The sequence below is a fragment of the Spermophilus citellus genome (assembly GCF_964194105.1).
Source record: "Spermophilus citellus genome assembly, chromosome: 5".
Taxonomy (NCBI): Eukaryota; Metazoa; Chordata; class Mammalia; order Rodentia; family Sciuridae; genus Spermophilus; species Spermophilus citellus.
This window is the reverse complement of record NC_138186.1, coordinates 158,912,933-158,927,183: the sequence shown is the minus strand read 5'-3', so window position 1 is coordinate 158,927,183 and position 14,251 is coordinate 158,912,933. Positions and strand designations below refer to the sequence as shown.

The following is a 14,251-nucleotide window of genomic DNA, read 5'->3' as shown; positions in this document are numbered from 1 at the left end:
CGAATAAAACTATCAGTTTCCATGGTTCCACTTGATCTCACATGGTCATTAGTTTCACCACGTTTTCTCACAAATGCTTTTCTCAACACTGCTAAATATAAGGGCTGATAGTCTGGCTATTAAAAAAGTACTCACCAGCTGTGTCTCTGGTGTTGATAAGTAAATACAGTGACCAGGCTTCTTGAAGGAAGTCAAAACAATGGGAACTAACTTACAAATATCCAGAAAGAAAGCTCAGGGGCCCATGTCACTCCTGTCCACTGAACTACACACTCTGAGACACCTGGGTATTGGCTCAGCACAGCTGAGAAAGTCCCATTGAAGCTGACCTGAGGATCCACACACCTGACCAGGTGCCCTCTTAGCACACACCATCCCTTCTGAAGAGGGAGCTTGCAGGCCTGGTGACAAGTCCTAAGTCCTAGGGAAGAGACAACATTCAGTCTCCTTCATGCTCTTATGACTATGTCTCTGGGATGATAAACAGTTGGCATAAAACTCCGATGTTGGTGTTTGAGCTGGGAGGTATCTTTGGTTTTAAAATTTAGAGACTTTATGTGAGTAGCTGCCATAAGAGCTGATGTGCTCAGTAGTTTAAAACCCATAAGCTGTATCGCCACCTGCATCCTTTTTAATTATATGATCTGTGGAAAATCCCTCCTCTGTGCCTGTTTCTTCATCTGTAATATGGGGACAATGACAGTTTTGCCTAACAGGGCAGGTGTGTCAAATCACAGAGATAACATGAGTAAGACAGTGCCTGGCCTGCAGAATCCATTCACTCAACTAATGTTAGCCATCATCATTGCCGAATGGTACCGTCCCAAGTGTAGCCTCTCCTATAAAAAGAAGTGTCCTGTATGTAACTCACTAATCCAAGTCCATGTCAAAAGCTAAGGGCTCCCCACCCTCATGCCCATCCTAGCACAAATACATTTGGAATTTTCCAGTGCACCTTTTAAAGGCTTTTAGGAGCCATGCTGGGTGTTAAATTTAAACTGGAGAGAGCTCTGTGACAATGTAACCTTGCTCAAACAAAAAACCAGACACTTTGATGTTTCAAATGTGCAAGACCCATATTTTTCCTTTTGTTGTGAGCATTGGTTTTGAGGGTCTCTGTGCTCAAGAGGAGAAACGAGATCTTCTGAGAAAAACAAGAACAGTTCTCTCGTTTTTAGGTTCTTTCTTCTGCTCACAGCTGGGATTCACCTGATTTGTCCCAGCTGCGGGCCGGGCCGTTGTGGTCTCCTCCTCCAGCTGTGCTCTGACCACGGATTCAGCAGAGACTCTCAAGGGAGCAAGCCTTGTGGTGCCTGCCGACCTCTCGATGCCAAGGAGTGGGTACCACTCTACCTCGGGAACACCGGGGGCAGAACATCCTCTCTCTTCAGATGGGTTTTGGTGTGACATAAAAGCTTCAGGGCAAGGAAGAGGGTTACCTCCAAGGCGAAACTGCCGGTGGGTGACTCTGTCACGGCGCTGGGAAGCTGAGCGTGAGGGCCTGCGTTTGTGTGCAGGAAGTGAAGGAAGCAGGGGGATTCCTCAGCCCTACCCCAAACAGGAGCTCCGGTGCTATGGCTTAGGCTCAGCTGATGCTCCACAGCAGTCGGTGAATCTGGACCCAAACCCAGACCTTCCTCCCCTCCCCACCCCAGGACACCCATGGAACTGCAGGAGGCGTCTCAAAGCCTGGAAGGGATGCACAGGAACAAAGCAGGAACTTATTCTCCATTTTCAACGACCAACTCCAATGAGCACAAGTTATAAAGCTACCAAAACAGAAGGCTATTCTGTTCCTATAGAACTCAGAAGGCAAATCTCAGCTCTATATGCTCCAGCTCCTTGAATTTTAGGCATCAATCAGTAATCGGCAAGAGCCCATTTTTCTGTTACTACAATGAAATACCCATGATTCATAACTTTATAAAGAAAAAAAAAGTTTCAGCCAGGTGCGGTGGTGCATGCCCACAACCCCAGCAACTCAGGAGGCTGAGGGGAGAGGATCGTAGGTTTGAGGTCAGCCTGCATAACTTATTGAGACCCTGTCTCAAAATAAAAAAATAAAGAGGTCTGAGGATGTAGTTCAATAGTGAGTGCCCCTGGGTTCAATCCCCAGTACTGGAAAAAAGTAGGAGAGAGTTAATTTGGCTTTTGGTTTTGGAGGTTCAAGAGCTTGATGCTGGTTTCTGCTCAGCTCTGGAGAGGGCCTTGCAGCTGATGCAGTCACAGTGGCAGAAGCACAAGGGATCACACGTGAGACAAAGTCAGAAGAGGGAGGGGCCTACTGACCTCCCAACCAGGAGCCACCCCTTAAAGGTCCTATCACCTCTTTTTTTTTTTTTGCGGGGGGGAGGGGGTGTAGCAAGGACTGAACTCAGGGGCACTCAACCACTGAACCCCATCCCCAGCCCTATTTTGTATGTAGAGAAGGATCTCACTGAGTGGCTTAGCACCTCGCTTTTGCTGAGGTTGGCTTTGAACTCTCGATCCTCCTGCCTCAACCCCCTGAGCTGCTGGGATTATAGGCCTGTGTCTCTGTACCCAGTAAGGTCCCGTCACCTTTTAGCATTGCCACACTGGAAACCAAGCTTCTAATGAACGCTTAGGAGACACATTCAAGCCACATCCAAGCCATAGCAGTAGCCATAAAATACCTTTAGATTTAAGTAGGCAGATAGAGAAAAGTTCCATTTTTATTTCACCAACTCTATGTAATTGTTATTCCAAATATTAAGACCTAAACATATTAACTGGTCAATCGGAGATCCCCCCCAGACAGATTCTGAAGTGGAGCGACTCCTAGTTTTTATCATAAGAATCACAGGAAGGATGTGGTCTACGGCTTTGAGGAAAAGGGCTCTTTGCTAACTACCTAAAGACTGGCCATAGCTGGGCATGCGCTCTGCTCAGTCCTTCCTCTCTCTGGGACATGGTCTCTTAGGATTCCTTCTCACTGGGATGAACTCACTGCTAGGAGACTTAGGCCTCCCCTCCCATCCCCCATCACGCACTGGAGGCAGGCTGACCAGGCTTCCCATAAAGGGCAAGAGCCCACACTATTCTATTCACTATCTACTTAACAATGGGATTGACAAGCCTAATTATTTAATTCCATCTCACAACAGCCTATGAGACAGGCAGTTTTGTGTTCCCCGTCCCACCCACAAGAAAACAGGCCCAGGGCAGGTGAGCAACAGCTGAGGCCCAAACCCAGCGCCATCTGTCTCCAAAATTAGGGCTCTGATGTTTGAGGACACAAGTCCATGTATTTGACTGTCTACCTTGGAGAGCAGTTCTTGCTGGGTATAGCGCCTGTCTGATAATTTACAGTCATCCCACACCTGTAAGACTACCTGTATTTTGGGAGGGGGCAGACAGAGCTCTTGGTACTGTAGTCCCGTCCTGCTGCCTGAATCCCTCACACGGGCAACTGTGAAGAGCCCCAGCCAGATGTCCAACAGGGGGCCCAATTCTGGGTCAGGGACAAATACAGTCATACTCTGCATGAGGACATTTTTTTTTCTCGTGGTGCTGGGGATTGAACCCAGGGCCTTGTGCATGTGAAGCAAGCACTCTACCAACTGAGTTGTATCCCCAGTCCTGCATAACGACTTTTTAGTCAATGATAGGCCACACACACAACAGTGGTCCCTTAAGATTATGTCACATAGGGATGTCATAGCTGTCTATTTTCGGAAGTACACTTCCTAACGTTGGCACCATGAAACTACCTAACAACGCATTTCTCAGAACATACCCGCTGTGCAGGTCACGTGCCTGTCAGCATGCGCGGCAAGTTCTCAAAGGTAATGTCCTTTCACTTAATGGCCGCGTTCCTTTGTCCTCTTCTTTCCCCAGCTCTTTCATCACTGCTGGGAGGGAGAAGCTAAATGGACAATAATCTTAGGTGCCCTTTGCTAGTGTGGGAAGCAGAAGGACCAGGCAGTCGTGTGTGGAGGAGGTGGGGCAGCCTGATGCAGATGTGCACGTGCCGGGTAAAGGCCAAAACATTTCAAGGACGAGTGTGGGGAGCCCTGGTGCTTTCTTTCCTTGTTCTTGGCTACACAGATAAGGCAATAACGTGAAAGCTGGCAGCCTCTGAGATTCACGACAGTGCCATCACAGCACTAGGGACTTGGTGAGGAAATGGGCATCAAGTCTTAAAGAGAACTTCTTGTATATGTGGGAACAGGAAACGGTCCCCCATTTCCAGTTTCTCTTGAGAAAAGCACGCCACTTGATCCTTCTCAAAGTTACGATGGGATTCAACCCAAAGTACAGAGTCAAGGTGATTTACCTCCATAATAAAAAAGTACTTTGAAAAATGTCTTTGTTTTCCAAAAATACAGATACAATGAGCAAAGGGATCTGTGACAGCTGTGAAAACACCCAACTGCCAGAGACGGCATTTTCTCTTTCCACCACAGCTGTTCAGTGCAGGCAAGGTTTATTTTCCTCTTCCACTAAGCTTCCAAATAGACAATTCTGGGCTCTCAAGAGCAAAATAGGGGCGGGGATGTAGCTCAGTAGTAGAACACTTACCCAACAAATGCAAGGTCCTGTGTTCCACGTTCAGCACCAACCACTCACAAAAACTGCAAAATAGCACTTTTATTTTCTTGAGTAGGCTGCCACCATGTGGCCACCACTAAAAATGCACACAGCTTTGGTTATCTGCAAGACCACATTCCTGAGCCATCTTACAACAAGTAAGCATTGCATCAATTAGATCCACCTGCTATGCAAACAGTCCAACTCTCAGTCACAGACACCCGCTGTCCCTGGCAGAGCTGCAACTTACTCCTGATTTCTTCTCTCATCCCAACATGAGGAACATGTATTTTTAGATCTTGTTCTACAGACAGCAGTCTCCCCTTATCCAAGGGGGACACATTCCAAGACCCCCAGGTGGATGACGGAAACCTTAGATGAGCCCTATATATATATACTGCTTTTTCATACAAATACATCCCTTGATAAACTTTTACCTTTTCACTTAAAGGAGGCAGTTCTCAGCTTCCTCCACAGCTTCTCTGATCGCCAGCACCATTGCTCCCACGCTTCAGAGCCACTACTGGGTAAAATGAAGGCCAGCCGACACAAGCACTTCGATGCCCCCACACTGGGTCTGATAACCAAGACGGCTACTGAAGGACAAGTGGGTGGACAGCACATACAGGGTGGATGTGCCAGACGACGGGGTGACACGTCCAGGACAGCGTGAAGGGAGGAGGTGCACGACTTCATTGCACTCCTCGGAACAGCACACGATTTGAAACATGAATTGCTTGTTTCGGAATTTTCCATCTAATATTGTCAGACCTCAGTTGAACCCAGATAACTGAGAACACTGGGAGTGAAACCGCAGCTAAGCAGGGACTCCTGTAACGTATCACATTGTGCTTGTTTTATTTAACTTTGCTTTGCTTAAAATGCACGAGCTGCACTATCCTTTTCTGAAATGAAACACTTAACGAAATGTTTCAGACGTGAAAATAAAAGAGTAATGTAACACACCTGGACACTGGTCAGGCAAAAGATAAAATGCACATGCTCCACACATCTCCTGACTCTGAAAAAGTCCATTAAGCTAAAGAGCCAACTTTCTCTTTTAAGGTATCCAACTTTAATAATGTTAGAAAGTAACTCAAAAAATGCTAAAAAATGTCAAATGACTTGAATTTATTTATTTATTTAGGTACTGGGGATTTAACCCAGTGGCACTTTACTACTGAGCCACATCCCCAGCTCTTTATTTTTAATTTTTCTCTTTTTTGAGAGAGGGTCTCACATATTAGTTCCTTATTTGCCCCTGGATTTCTAAAATAATTTTCTTTTCAATTGCTGGTAATCAACTCTTAAAAAAACAAACAAACAAACAAAAAACCTGTTGTGATCTAGGAGTTCACTTTGGTTAAGTCACAGTATGCTGAAAAACACTACTAATTTAAGTGTTGCCAGTTCACTATTTCACGCACTCCCGTTTCATACTCCAGACATTCATGAGTAGCAATGTTTAGTTTCTTCTTTACAAGTTATTATTTCATTAAAGTTCACTCAAACCAACACCTGGAAAAAGTCAAAGAGGCTTAGCATTTTTTCTTCAGCAAGTATAAATAAGAAATACAACACATTAAATATTAAAATGAAATTTAAGAAAGTGGGAAGAGGGCAAGAACACAACTAATTCAAAGATGGACAGTTAATACCTGCTAAGCCCTAAGTGCAGGCCAGGCAGTCTAGTCTAAGAGCTGTGCAGAGGCTGCCCCCTTGGCCAGCAACCTCACGAGGGAGCCAGTATGACCAGCTTCATGCACAGTGGAAGGTCTTACTGAAGGTCCCCCTGTGGGTAGACGGTCAAGCTACGTCTGGTACCCAAGAGAACAAGACAGGAACAGAGACTAAGATGGAAATCCAGAGAAGAAAAAGGAGGAGAGACTGAGTCCTTGAAGGAGGGAGGGAAGGACAGGGTCTCCCCGACCTCCTGTCTGCCAGGATGGATGCTCCTCCCCCCACCCCCACCCTCAAGGTCCATGCAGGGTGATAAGCCATCCCCACTTCAAGATTGTCAATCCACTCCTCTTTCTGGTACTCTGATTTGGAGTTTTGAAGAAGAATAACAAAGGGACTAAAAAATGATTTTAGTATTAAAAAAGAAAGGACATAAAGGTCCCTGGGTCTCCCTCCTTTCCCTTCCATTAACATGTTGCCCACATTTTTCTGATTTCATAGTTCCCAGGCATTTCTTCATAGTTTTACTTCATATGTTCCTGTAGCATAGATTTAGACCTCTATAAATGGTGTGGTAGGCAATATGCCCTTCTGTAATTGGCTTTTTCTTCCCCCTCACTGAATGCTATTTTTAAATAGGTTATTAATTTTCTCTGTGTGCACATCATTCTGCTTCAAGCATGACTATCTATATACTCAGCCTACAACTGCACTGATTTATCTGATCACCCTCATGGGCACTGGGTCACCATTCATGTTACTGGATGATAAACATGCTGCTTTAACCATTCTTTTCTTTCCTACTTTTTTTTCTTTTTTCTTTCTTTCTTTTTTTTTTTTTTTTTTTTGTCTGTGTGGAGCTGGGGATGGAACCCAAGGCTCTGAGAATGCTAGGCAAACTACAGCCAAACTACAGCCCCTACCCCTGAGCATTTTTAAACATGTCTTCTTGTACGTATTCCCAGAGCTTGTCTATGACACATTTTCACAGTGAAATTTCAGGATTGAAGGATGTCCTTCAACACTACTAAATAGCTTTTCAAGGTGCTTATTTCAATTTAAATCCCTTACAGCGATACGTGAATCCCTAAGCTCCACAAATGTCAGACTGTCACCTGTTTCCCAATATTGCCAATATGATCAGTGAACTTAAAACAGGAAGCCAGGGAACTTTTCGTGTTTCTTTTAATCACCATGATCCTCACCTATGAATGACCTGTTATTTGCCCACTTTTCTATGGACTGTCTTTTTCTTTCTGACTTAGAGGAGTCCAAGATTCTAATTACCAGCTAAATGTTTGCTGTAAATATTTTCTAGCCTAAACCTGTCTTTTCACTTTTTTTCATGATTTCTTTTCAGAAAAGTGACTTTTTTTGTGTGTGTCTGAATGCAGTCTAATTTATATACCTTTTATTTAAAATGTTGTGATTTTGGGGTTCTCTCTGTTTCTGATGAGGGTTTAGTACTTCTTAACAAAGCAATTTCACTTTTTAAGTATACACATTATGGAGCAGGAATTGGCAAAGAAGCTGTTTGTTTTTGTAAGTAAAGCTTTTTGTTTTTCAGCACTAGAAATTGAACCCAGGGCATCACACCGGTTAGGCAAACGCTCTACCATTAAGCCACATCTCCAACCAGGCTGGTCCAGAACTTGCCATCCTCCTGCCTCAGCCTCCATAGTAGCTGGGATTACTGACCCAAGTCAGTAGTAAATAAAATTTTATTCGAATTTAGCCACACGAGTTTACAGGGTAGACATTTTGGGTCTCTTAAGCTATCCTTTCTATCTCAGCATCTTAAAAGCATACTCCTACATTTTTTTTCCTAGAAGATTTACAGTTTTGCTTCCCACATTTAGATCTTTAATCTAGAAGTGATTTTTTTTTCTTTTGTTCAGAGTGTCAGGCTGGTACTTCTGTTTTATCCACATGTATAACTAGTTTAAAAAGCATCATTTTTTAATTGTCAGTCCTTTCCGTATTGACCAGGAACTCTTGCTCTCAAGTTTCCAAAGATGCATGAATCTGTTTACAAGTGTCTTTTCCTCTAATAGTCTATCTAATTACAATGAATACATTAATTCATACTAAGTTGAGCAACCCTTACCTGAAATGATTAGAAGTACTTTAAATTTTGGAGGTTTTAGATTTGAAATTATCTGCATAGATGAGTTGGTTGAGCATCCCTAACCTGAAAATTCAAAATCTAAACTCTTGAAACTTTTTGAGTATCACATCAGTACAAAAATGTTTCAGATTCTGGAACATTTAGACTTTTGGATTAGGGATGTTCAACTTGTATATACATGGATAGGTCTCCTACTTACTATTTTTGCAAAATAGTCTTATTTTGTCTTCTATGCTTTCATGAAAACTTTTGAATCAATTTGTCAAATTCTACAAAAAATATCATGCCAGGATTTTGATTAAAATGTATAGATTAATTTGGAGACAACATAGTCTTAGCTGTGAACATAGTATCTCTGCTTTGTTTTCTTAATAACTTTCATTACAATTAAATAATTACTTTAAAAAATTTAGATACAATTTTCATTAATTTCTTTTCCGTCTCTTTCTTTGTATTACTATATTATCTAGAAATTCCAGTACAATGCTAACGGGCCCTCTTGTCTGTCCTAATTTTAAATGTTTCTAATATTTTCATTATTAAGTGAGGTTAAGAAACTCCTTTAGTTCGAGTGGGTTTTGTTGTTTTAAAGAAAAACTCATAATGAATATTAGATTTTTTTTTCAAATGAGTTTTCTATACATACTATGGTAAGAACATAGTTTTAAATTTGATTTTCAATGTTAAATCACCCTGGCAAGTCTAAAATAAACCAAATTCAGTGGTATTTGATTTTATAAGATTTTTCTCATGACTATTTCATCTCTATTCACAGATAAAATCAACCTGTTAATTTTCCTTAGCATGTTGTCCTTATGTGGTTTTGAGACTCATAAAATGAGTTAGGACATGTTCCTTCTTTTTCCACTCACTGGAGAAAAGATGAGATTAGAACAATCTGTCCTTTGATTTGTAAAACCACCCGCTGTGTCTTTTTTGTTTGCTTGCTTAGCAAGAAGACTGATTTAATGTCTTCAATGGAAATATGCTATTCAATTTTACCTAAGTCCACTTGGTAAATTACATGGAATGTCTTCATTTCATACACATTTTCAAATTCACACGAGTAACAGTGTTCATAGTCTCCTTTTTAAAAAGCAATTTCTATTTCTGTGGTTATATTATTGGTGCCCTCTCTTTATCTTATTTTGGCCTTCGGTATGGCAGTCTTTTCCAAGAACCAACTTTTGGCTTTGTTGATAATCTCTCAATATGTTTTCTATCGCACTAATATCTGCTTTTAAAGACTCCACGTTGCTCTTTCTCTAACTCCTGAAGTTAAGTGCTGTTTGTCCACTTCTAGCCCTTCCTCCTTCGTAGTGTAAACGCTCGAGGCTGCACGTTTCCCACGTGGAATTTACCTTGCTTTGAAGCTGGGGTGTCTTCCATTGGGAGATCATTGTCATCGACCCTTTTCTCTGGAACAGGCATTGAAGTGCAGCCTCCAAAGATCCATGAGCCCCTATCACCAAGACCTTCTTTCCATCTAAGCTGACACCTAACAACCAAATAAAAATTAAACATTATAAGAGAAGCCCAGATCTTTGCTCCCAGATAGACATAATTTAAGGAAAAACATTCTTTTAAAACTTGGCTCTTCAGCACCAACTCACAGAGACTATGAACCAGGAGTGGCACAAGGTAATTAACCGAAATTCTCAGGTTACATCCTCTCAGTTCCAATCTCACTGCTGACGTTGTTTCTACAACGCGTTACTATGTTTTACTAGCCATACTTCCAGAATTATCTGGTAAAGTGGCTTGGAATCATCCATGTTGATAACTCAGATAATGTAGAAACACCATATGTATGAATTAGCTCAGAGTTCGGAGCCCAACGGTTATTGTCCAAAGGATATAGTCTGAAAGTCAATCTTTGAACACAACTCTGCTGTGTATTTGTAGATTTTTGTTTTCTTCATGTTCGGGTAGGGAAGGGACATCTACCTCTTTTCTATTCAAATTGGAGAAGTGAAAAATTTAGTTAGTGGAACTTTTATGTCTTCAGCTAGAAAGCCCCTAAATAATAAGATCTCAGTATTAATGTATTTATTTCCATTTTGGTGATATGAACTTTTCTCTTTGACTTGCAGGTCAAAAGGACAATGATGGAAATGAAGTCATGATTACCGAAAAACATATTGCTCATTAATCAGTCCCAGTCTAGATTTCTGGGTTCTACACGACATCAACAGCTTCTTCATTTCAGTCTAAACTGAGTCTTATCTAGATTCAGATAACAGATTTGAGAAATTGAAACCTGAAATTTCTTTGTGGTTATTTCAACCATTTCATGAGAGAAATGGAAAATGTTTATAACAGACTAACATTCATTTCTGCCATTTTCTCTTTCATATTCTCATATAATCAATCCTATAGAAAAAGTTTTCAGTTATTCATTTGTATCTCCCGAAAGAATAGAAAAATAAAGTCAACATTAAATATCACTCTGTGCTTCAATTAGAATCTTTCAGAAACAAATCCTTATTTTAAAAATAATGTAATATTTTAAAAAATCCTTATTTTAAAAATAACAGCAATAAATAGAGATTGGCATTCTCAAAGGAGCATCATACCTGATTTTCCAAGAAGTTCAATCACAGCTCTGGCAACAGGTGAGACGAAACATTCATGGGCATCCCCACGTACCAGCTTCCCCAGGTTGATATCAGTCACTCTGAATTAGAGAAGAAGGGAGGTGTTATGTGAAAACCCTAGTCCCAAACCACTTGACAGTAATTCACATAACCCTATGGCCATGTTTGATGAAAGAATATATTAAATGGGGAAGCAGGAGGCGAAGGCCAATATCTTCTTAAAGCAGCCCCCCAAACTCCTCCCCCTGCCCCTCCGTGGGTATTCTGGTTCTGTGCACACACCAAGGACAGCACAGGGCAGCACAGGGCTTCCCCTCACAACCGCAGGAAAGGGTGCCCTGCTACTATGCTGCCTACTTTCCAACCTCAGACCAGTAAACTTGGGATTCACAGATCTGACCCCCACGTGACTCAGTAGTCATCTCCTTGGCAAATCAAGGGGAAAAAAAATAAGTGATCACATGCTTTCGATGGCTTCTGTGACTTTCCTTGTTCAAATTTAGGAAGAAAGCCAGGCATAGTGGTGCATGCCTGTAATCCCAGTGACTTCCAGTGATGTGGGAGGCTGAGGCAGGAGTATCACAAGTTGGAGGCTAGCCTCAGCAATTTAGCAAGACCCCACCTCAAAATAAGTGGTGAGGCACCCCTGGGTTCAATATCTCCAGTACCACAAGAAAAAAAAAGAAAGAAAGAAAAAATGTTGGACAAACATCCAAAAAACAAGAAGCCTAAAATGATGGGCTCAATCCAGATTACTAACAAAATGAAGACAATATATTTTCATAATTCTTTTTATAATATTCCTTGTAAGATATATTTGAAACTACTGTTCCCTCAGACTGTCAGGTTCTATAAATTTTCTCATTGATTAGAGCTTTGGGGTGAGTCTCCTATACGATTACAGATTTTCATGACAATAGATATGTTTTTTCTGGTGGTACTGGGGATTGAACCCAGGGCCTTGGGCATCGTCAGCTGGTGTTCTACCACTGACCTATACCTGCCATCCTCAACAGTCCCTAGTTTTACTCCCAGGCATAATGAAAGGGAGGAAGCCTGGGTGTCTCAGGGAGGGAGCGGCCTCTCCAGCCCCAGAAGGAGATGCCAGATCTGGAGTTTAGCTTTATAAATTTGCTTACAACCGTGTAACCCTAAATACACTGTTTCTTTCGGCCATAGTACAAAATTCTTTCCTATATTGCCAGGTAAAACAATGGGGTTTTAATCCCCAGGAAATGTGCTGATCCTCCATTGTAGCCCGGACTGTCTCCATGTACCTTACGTCACACCATGATGTGAAGCAAGAGACCAGCATCAGACAGAGCATGGATTCCTGCTCCTAGGCCTGTCTCCAATTTCAAATAAAATCTCGTACCATTAATAAAAGTATTTGTTTTGTTTTTCTCAACTGGGCTGGGGCTGAGGCAGAATATGGTACTGCTGGGGAATCAGGTCTTAGATTTCTCCTCTGGTCTGGTAGAATTACCTAGGAAAAGGTATTAGAAGAGCAGGGTGGCCAGACTCTGTAAGACAGGAACTTGTTCAGACAATAGGAAGGTATAAGATTATCTCCAAAATGGCTCCTAAGCACTACAAAAGGGCCAGTGTATTGTCCCAGATACAGAACTTTTCTACACAGAATTTTATAAGTTCTCCAACCCTTGAAATATTGAAAATGATTTTTTTTCATCTTCCAATCACTGACAGTTGCACAAAAAAAACAAAAACAAAAACCCCCAAACAACAACAACAACAACAAAGAGAATTTAGGTGGAAAGAAATCTCAGTAGAAAAAATAATGTTGCAATAAATATTGATTATTTTCTTTCATATTTTCTTACCCATCTACATCTTTCTCTGGTTTTAAGGCATTGAGGATTTTGTTGCTAAATAAGTCCTCAGAGATCTGAAGGGCAAGGCCATGTACTCTGTTGTCTTCATTAATCTTCAAGATTTCATCTATAATCTAAAGAGGAAAAAAAAATACTTGTGTGGAAATAAGACCCAACAAAAGCAGCTTTATATTGAAAAAGGGGTTCCTAATGCATCTGTTATCATTTCTTTTTACTCCTTTTCGAAGACTTTTGGTGTACATCACAATGAAGAAGTTTATTGCCTCTTTTCGTCACGTTTATAAAAGCTCAGAAGAAGCTTGGCTGAATTTTTTAGTGACCTCATAGTTCTTTTCACTACTCTGCCAGAAAAGAGCAAATGAGAGCAGAGCTTTACAGTTATTAAGGTCTAGATGGCCAGAAGACCATCCCTGTCAACAGGCGTATTTTAACCCCAACACAGGCTTTCAGGGAGGCCTAGAGGCATGGCTCTCAAGCACTCCTCTCCCTCAGGCTCTCTGGATCTAAATGGCACACAGGAAGCTTTCCCAATGGCTTTTGAGAGAGAAATTCTCAGCACACATAGTTCCTTTTTATAGGGAACACTAAAATAATTTATAACTTATGAAAATAGTTTGGGAAGCTGACATGAACTAGATGGTGAATGACTAGATGCCTTGCCAAAGAAGCAACATTTTTCTTCTTTCTCTGATTACCACTTTTCTTATGCCAGAAGATAAGATCCTGATTCATTTTACATAACCAAATCATTTGCTCATGAGTAAGAAGATTCTAGCTCATGCATATGGATCTCACTTAGAGGAAGTATTGATTAATCACTTTTTTCTATTGTCTAACAAAAATTATTGTAGCATTACTACCTAGTAGGGGAAGAAAATAATATTTGAGATACCAATTCAGAAAGAAAATTGTTTCATTCACTCAGCTAACTGGCTTGCTTCTTTCCACTGGGGATAGAACCCAGGATCAGGCTTGCTAGGCAAGCACTCCACCACTGAGCTACAACTGCACTCTTTTCTTTTTTAAATTTTGAGGTGGCATCTTGCTAAGTTGCTTAGAATGGCCTCGAACCTGGGATCCTCAGCTTCCCAAGTAGCTGAGTTACAGGTGTGTACTGCTGTACCCGGGTGCTCACTATTTTTTTACCCAATTAAAAAACAAACAAACAAACTTTTTTGTTTCAGTACTGGGGGTTGAAGCCAAGGGCACTTCATTACTGAACTATATCCTCAGTCTTTCTCTGCTTCCCCCCTTCTAGTTTTAGTTTGAGACAAGGTCTCACTCAGTTGCAGGAGTCAGCCTCAAACTTGTGTTCCTCCTGCTTCAACCTCCCAAGTTGCTGGAATTACTGGAGTGTGTCACTGTGTCCTGCCCAACATATAAGTTTGGAACAGCGACTCTGCCTTAGTTCTAAGTAAAGAAAATAGCTGTGAACAAAACTG

At 41.5% G+C, this 14,251-nt stretch overlaps 1 protein-coding gene across 3 annotated transcripts in view; it reads right to left on the bottom strand.

The window, feature by feature from the left end:
- MTHFD1L (methylenetetrahydrofolate dehydrogenase (NADP+ dependent) 1 like) overlaps positions 1 to 14,251 on the bottom strand; it is a 191,846-nt gene that overhangs the window by 165,121 nt on the left and 12,474 nt on the right. For all 3 annotated transcript variants that reach the window (XM_081295964.1, XM_081295963.1, XM_081295965.1), the window contains exons 5-7: positions 12,798 to 12,922; positions 10,936 to 11,036; positions 9,721 to 9,857 (exon numbers count right to left, since the gene is read on the bottom strand). In XM_081295964.1, the coding sequence (XP_081152090.1) occupies positions 9,721 to 9,857; positions 10,936 to 11,036; positions 12,798 to 12,922 (363 nt within the window). The remainder of the gene's footprint in view (positions 1 to 9,720; positions 9,858 to 10,935; positions 11,037 to 12,797; positions 12,923 to 14,251) is intronic.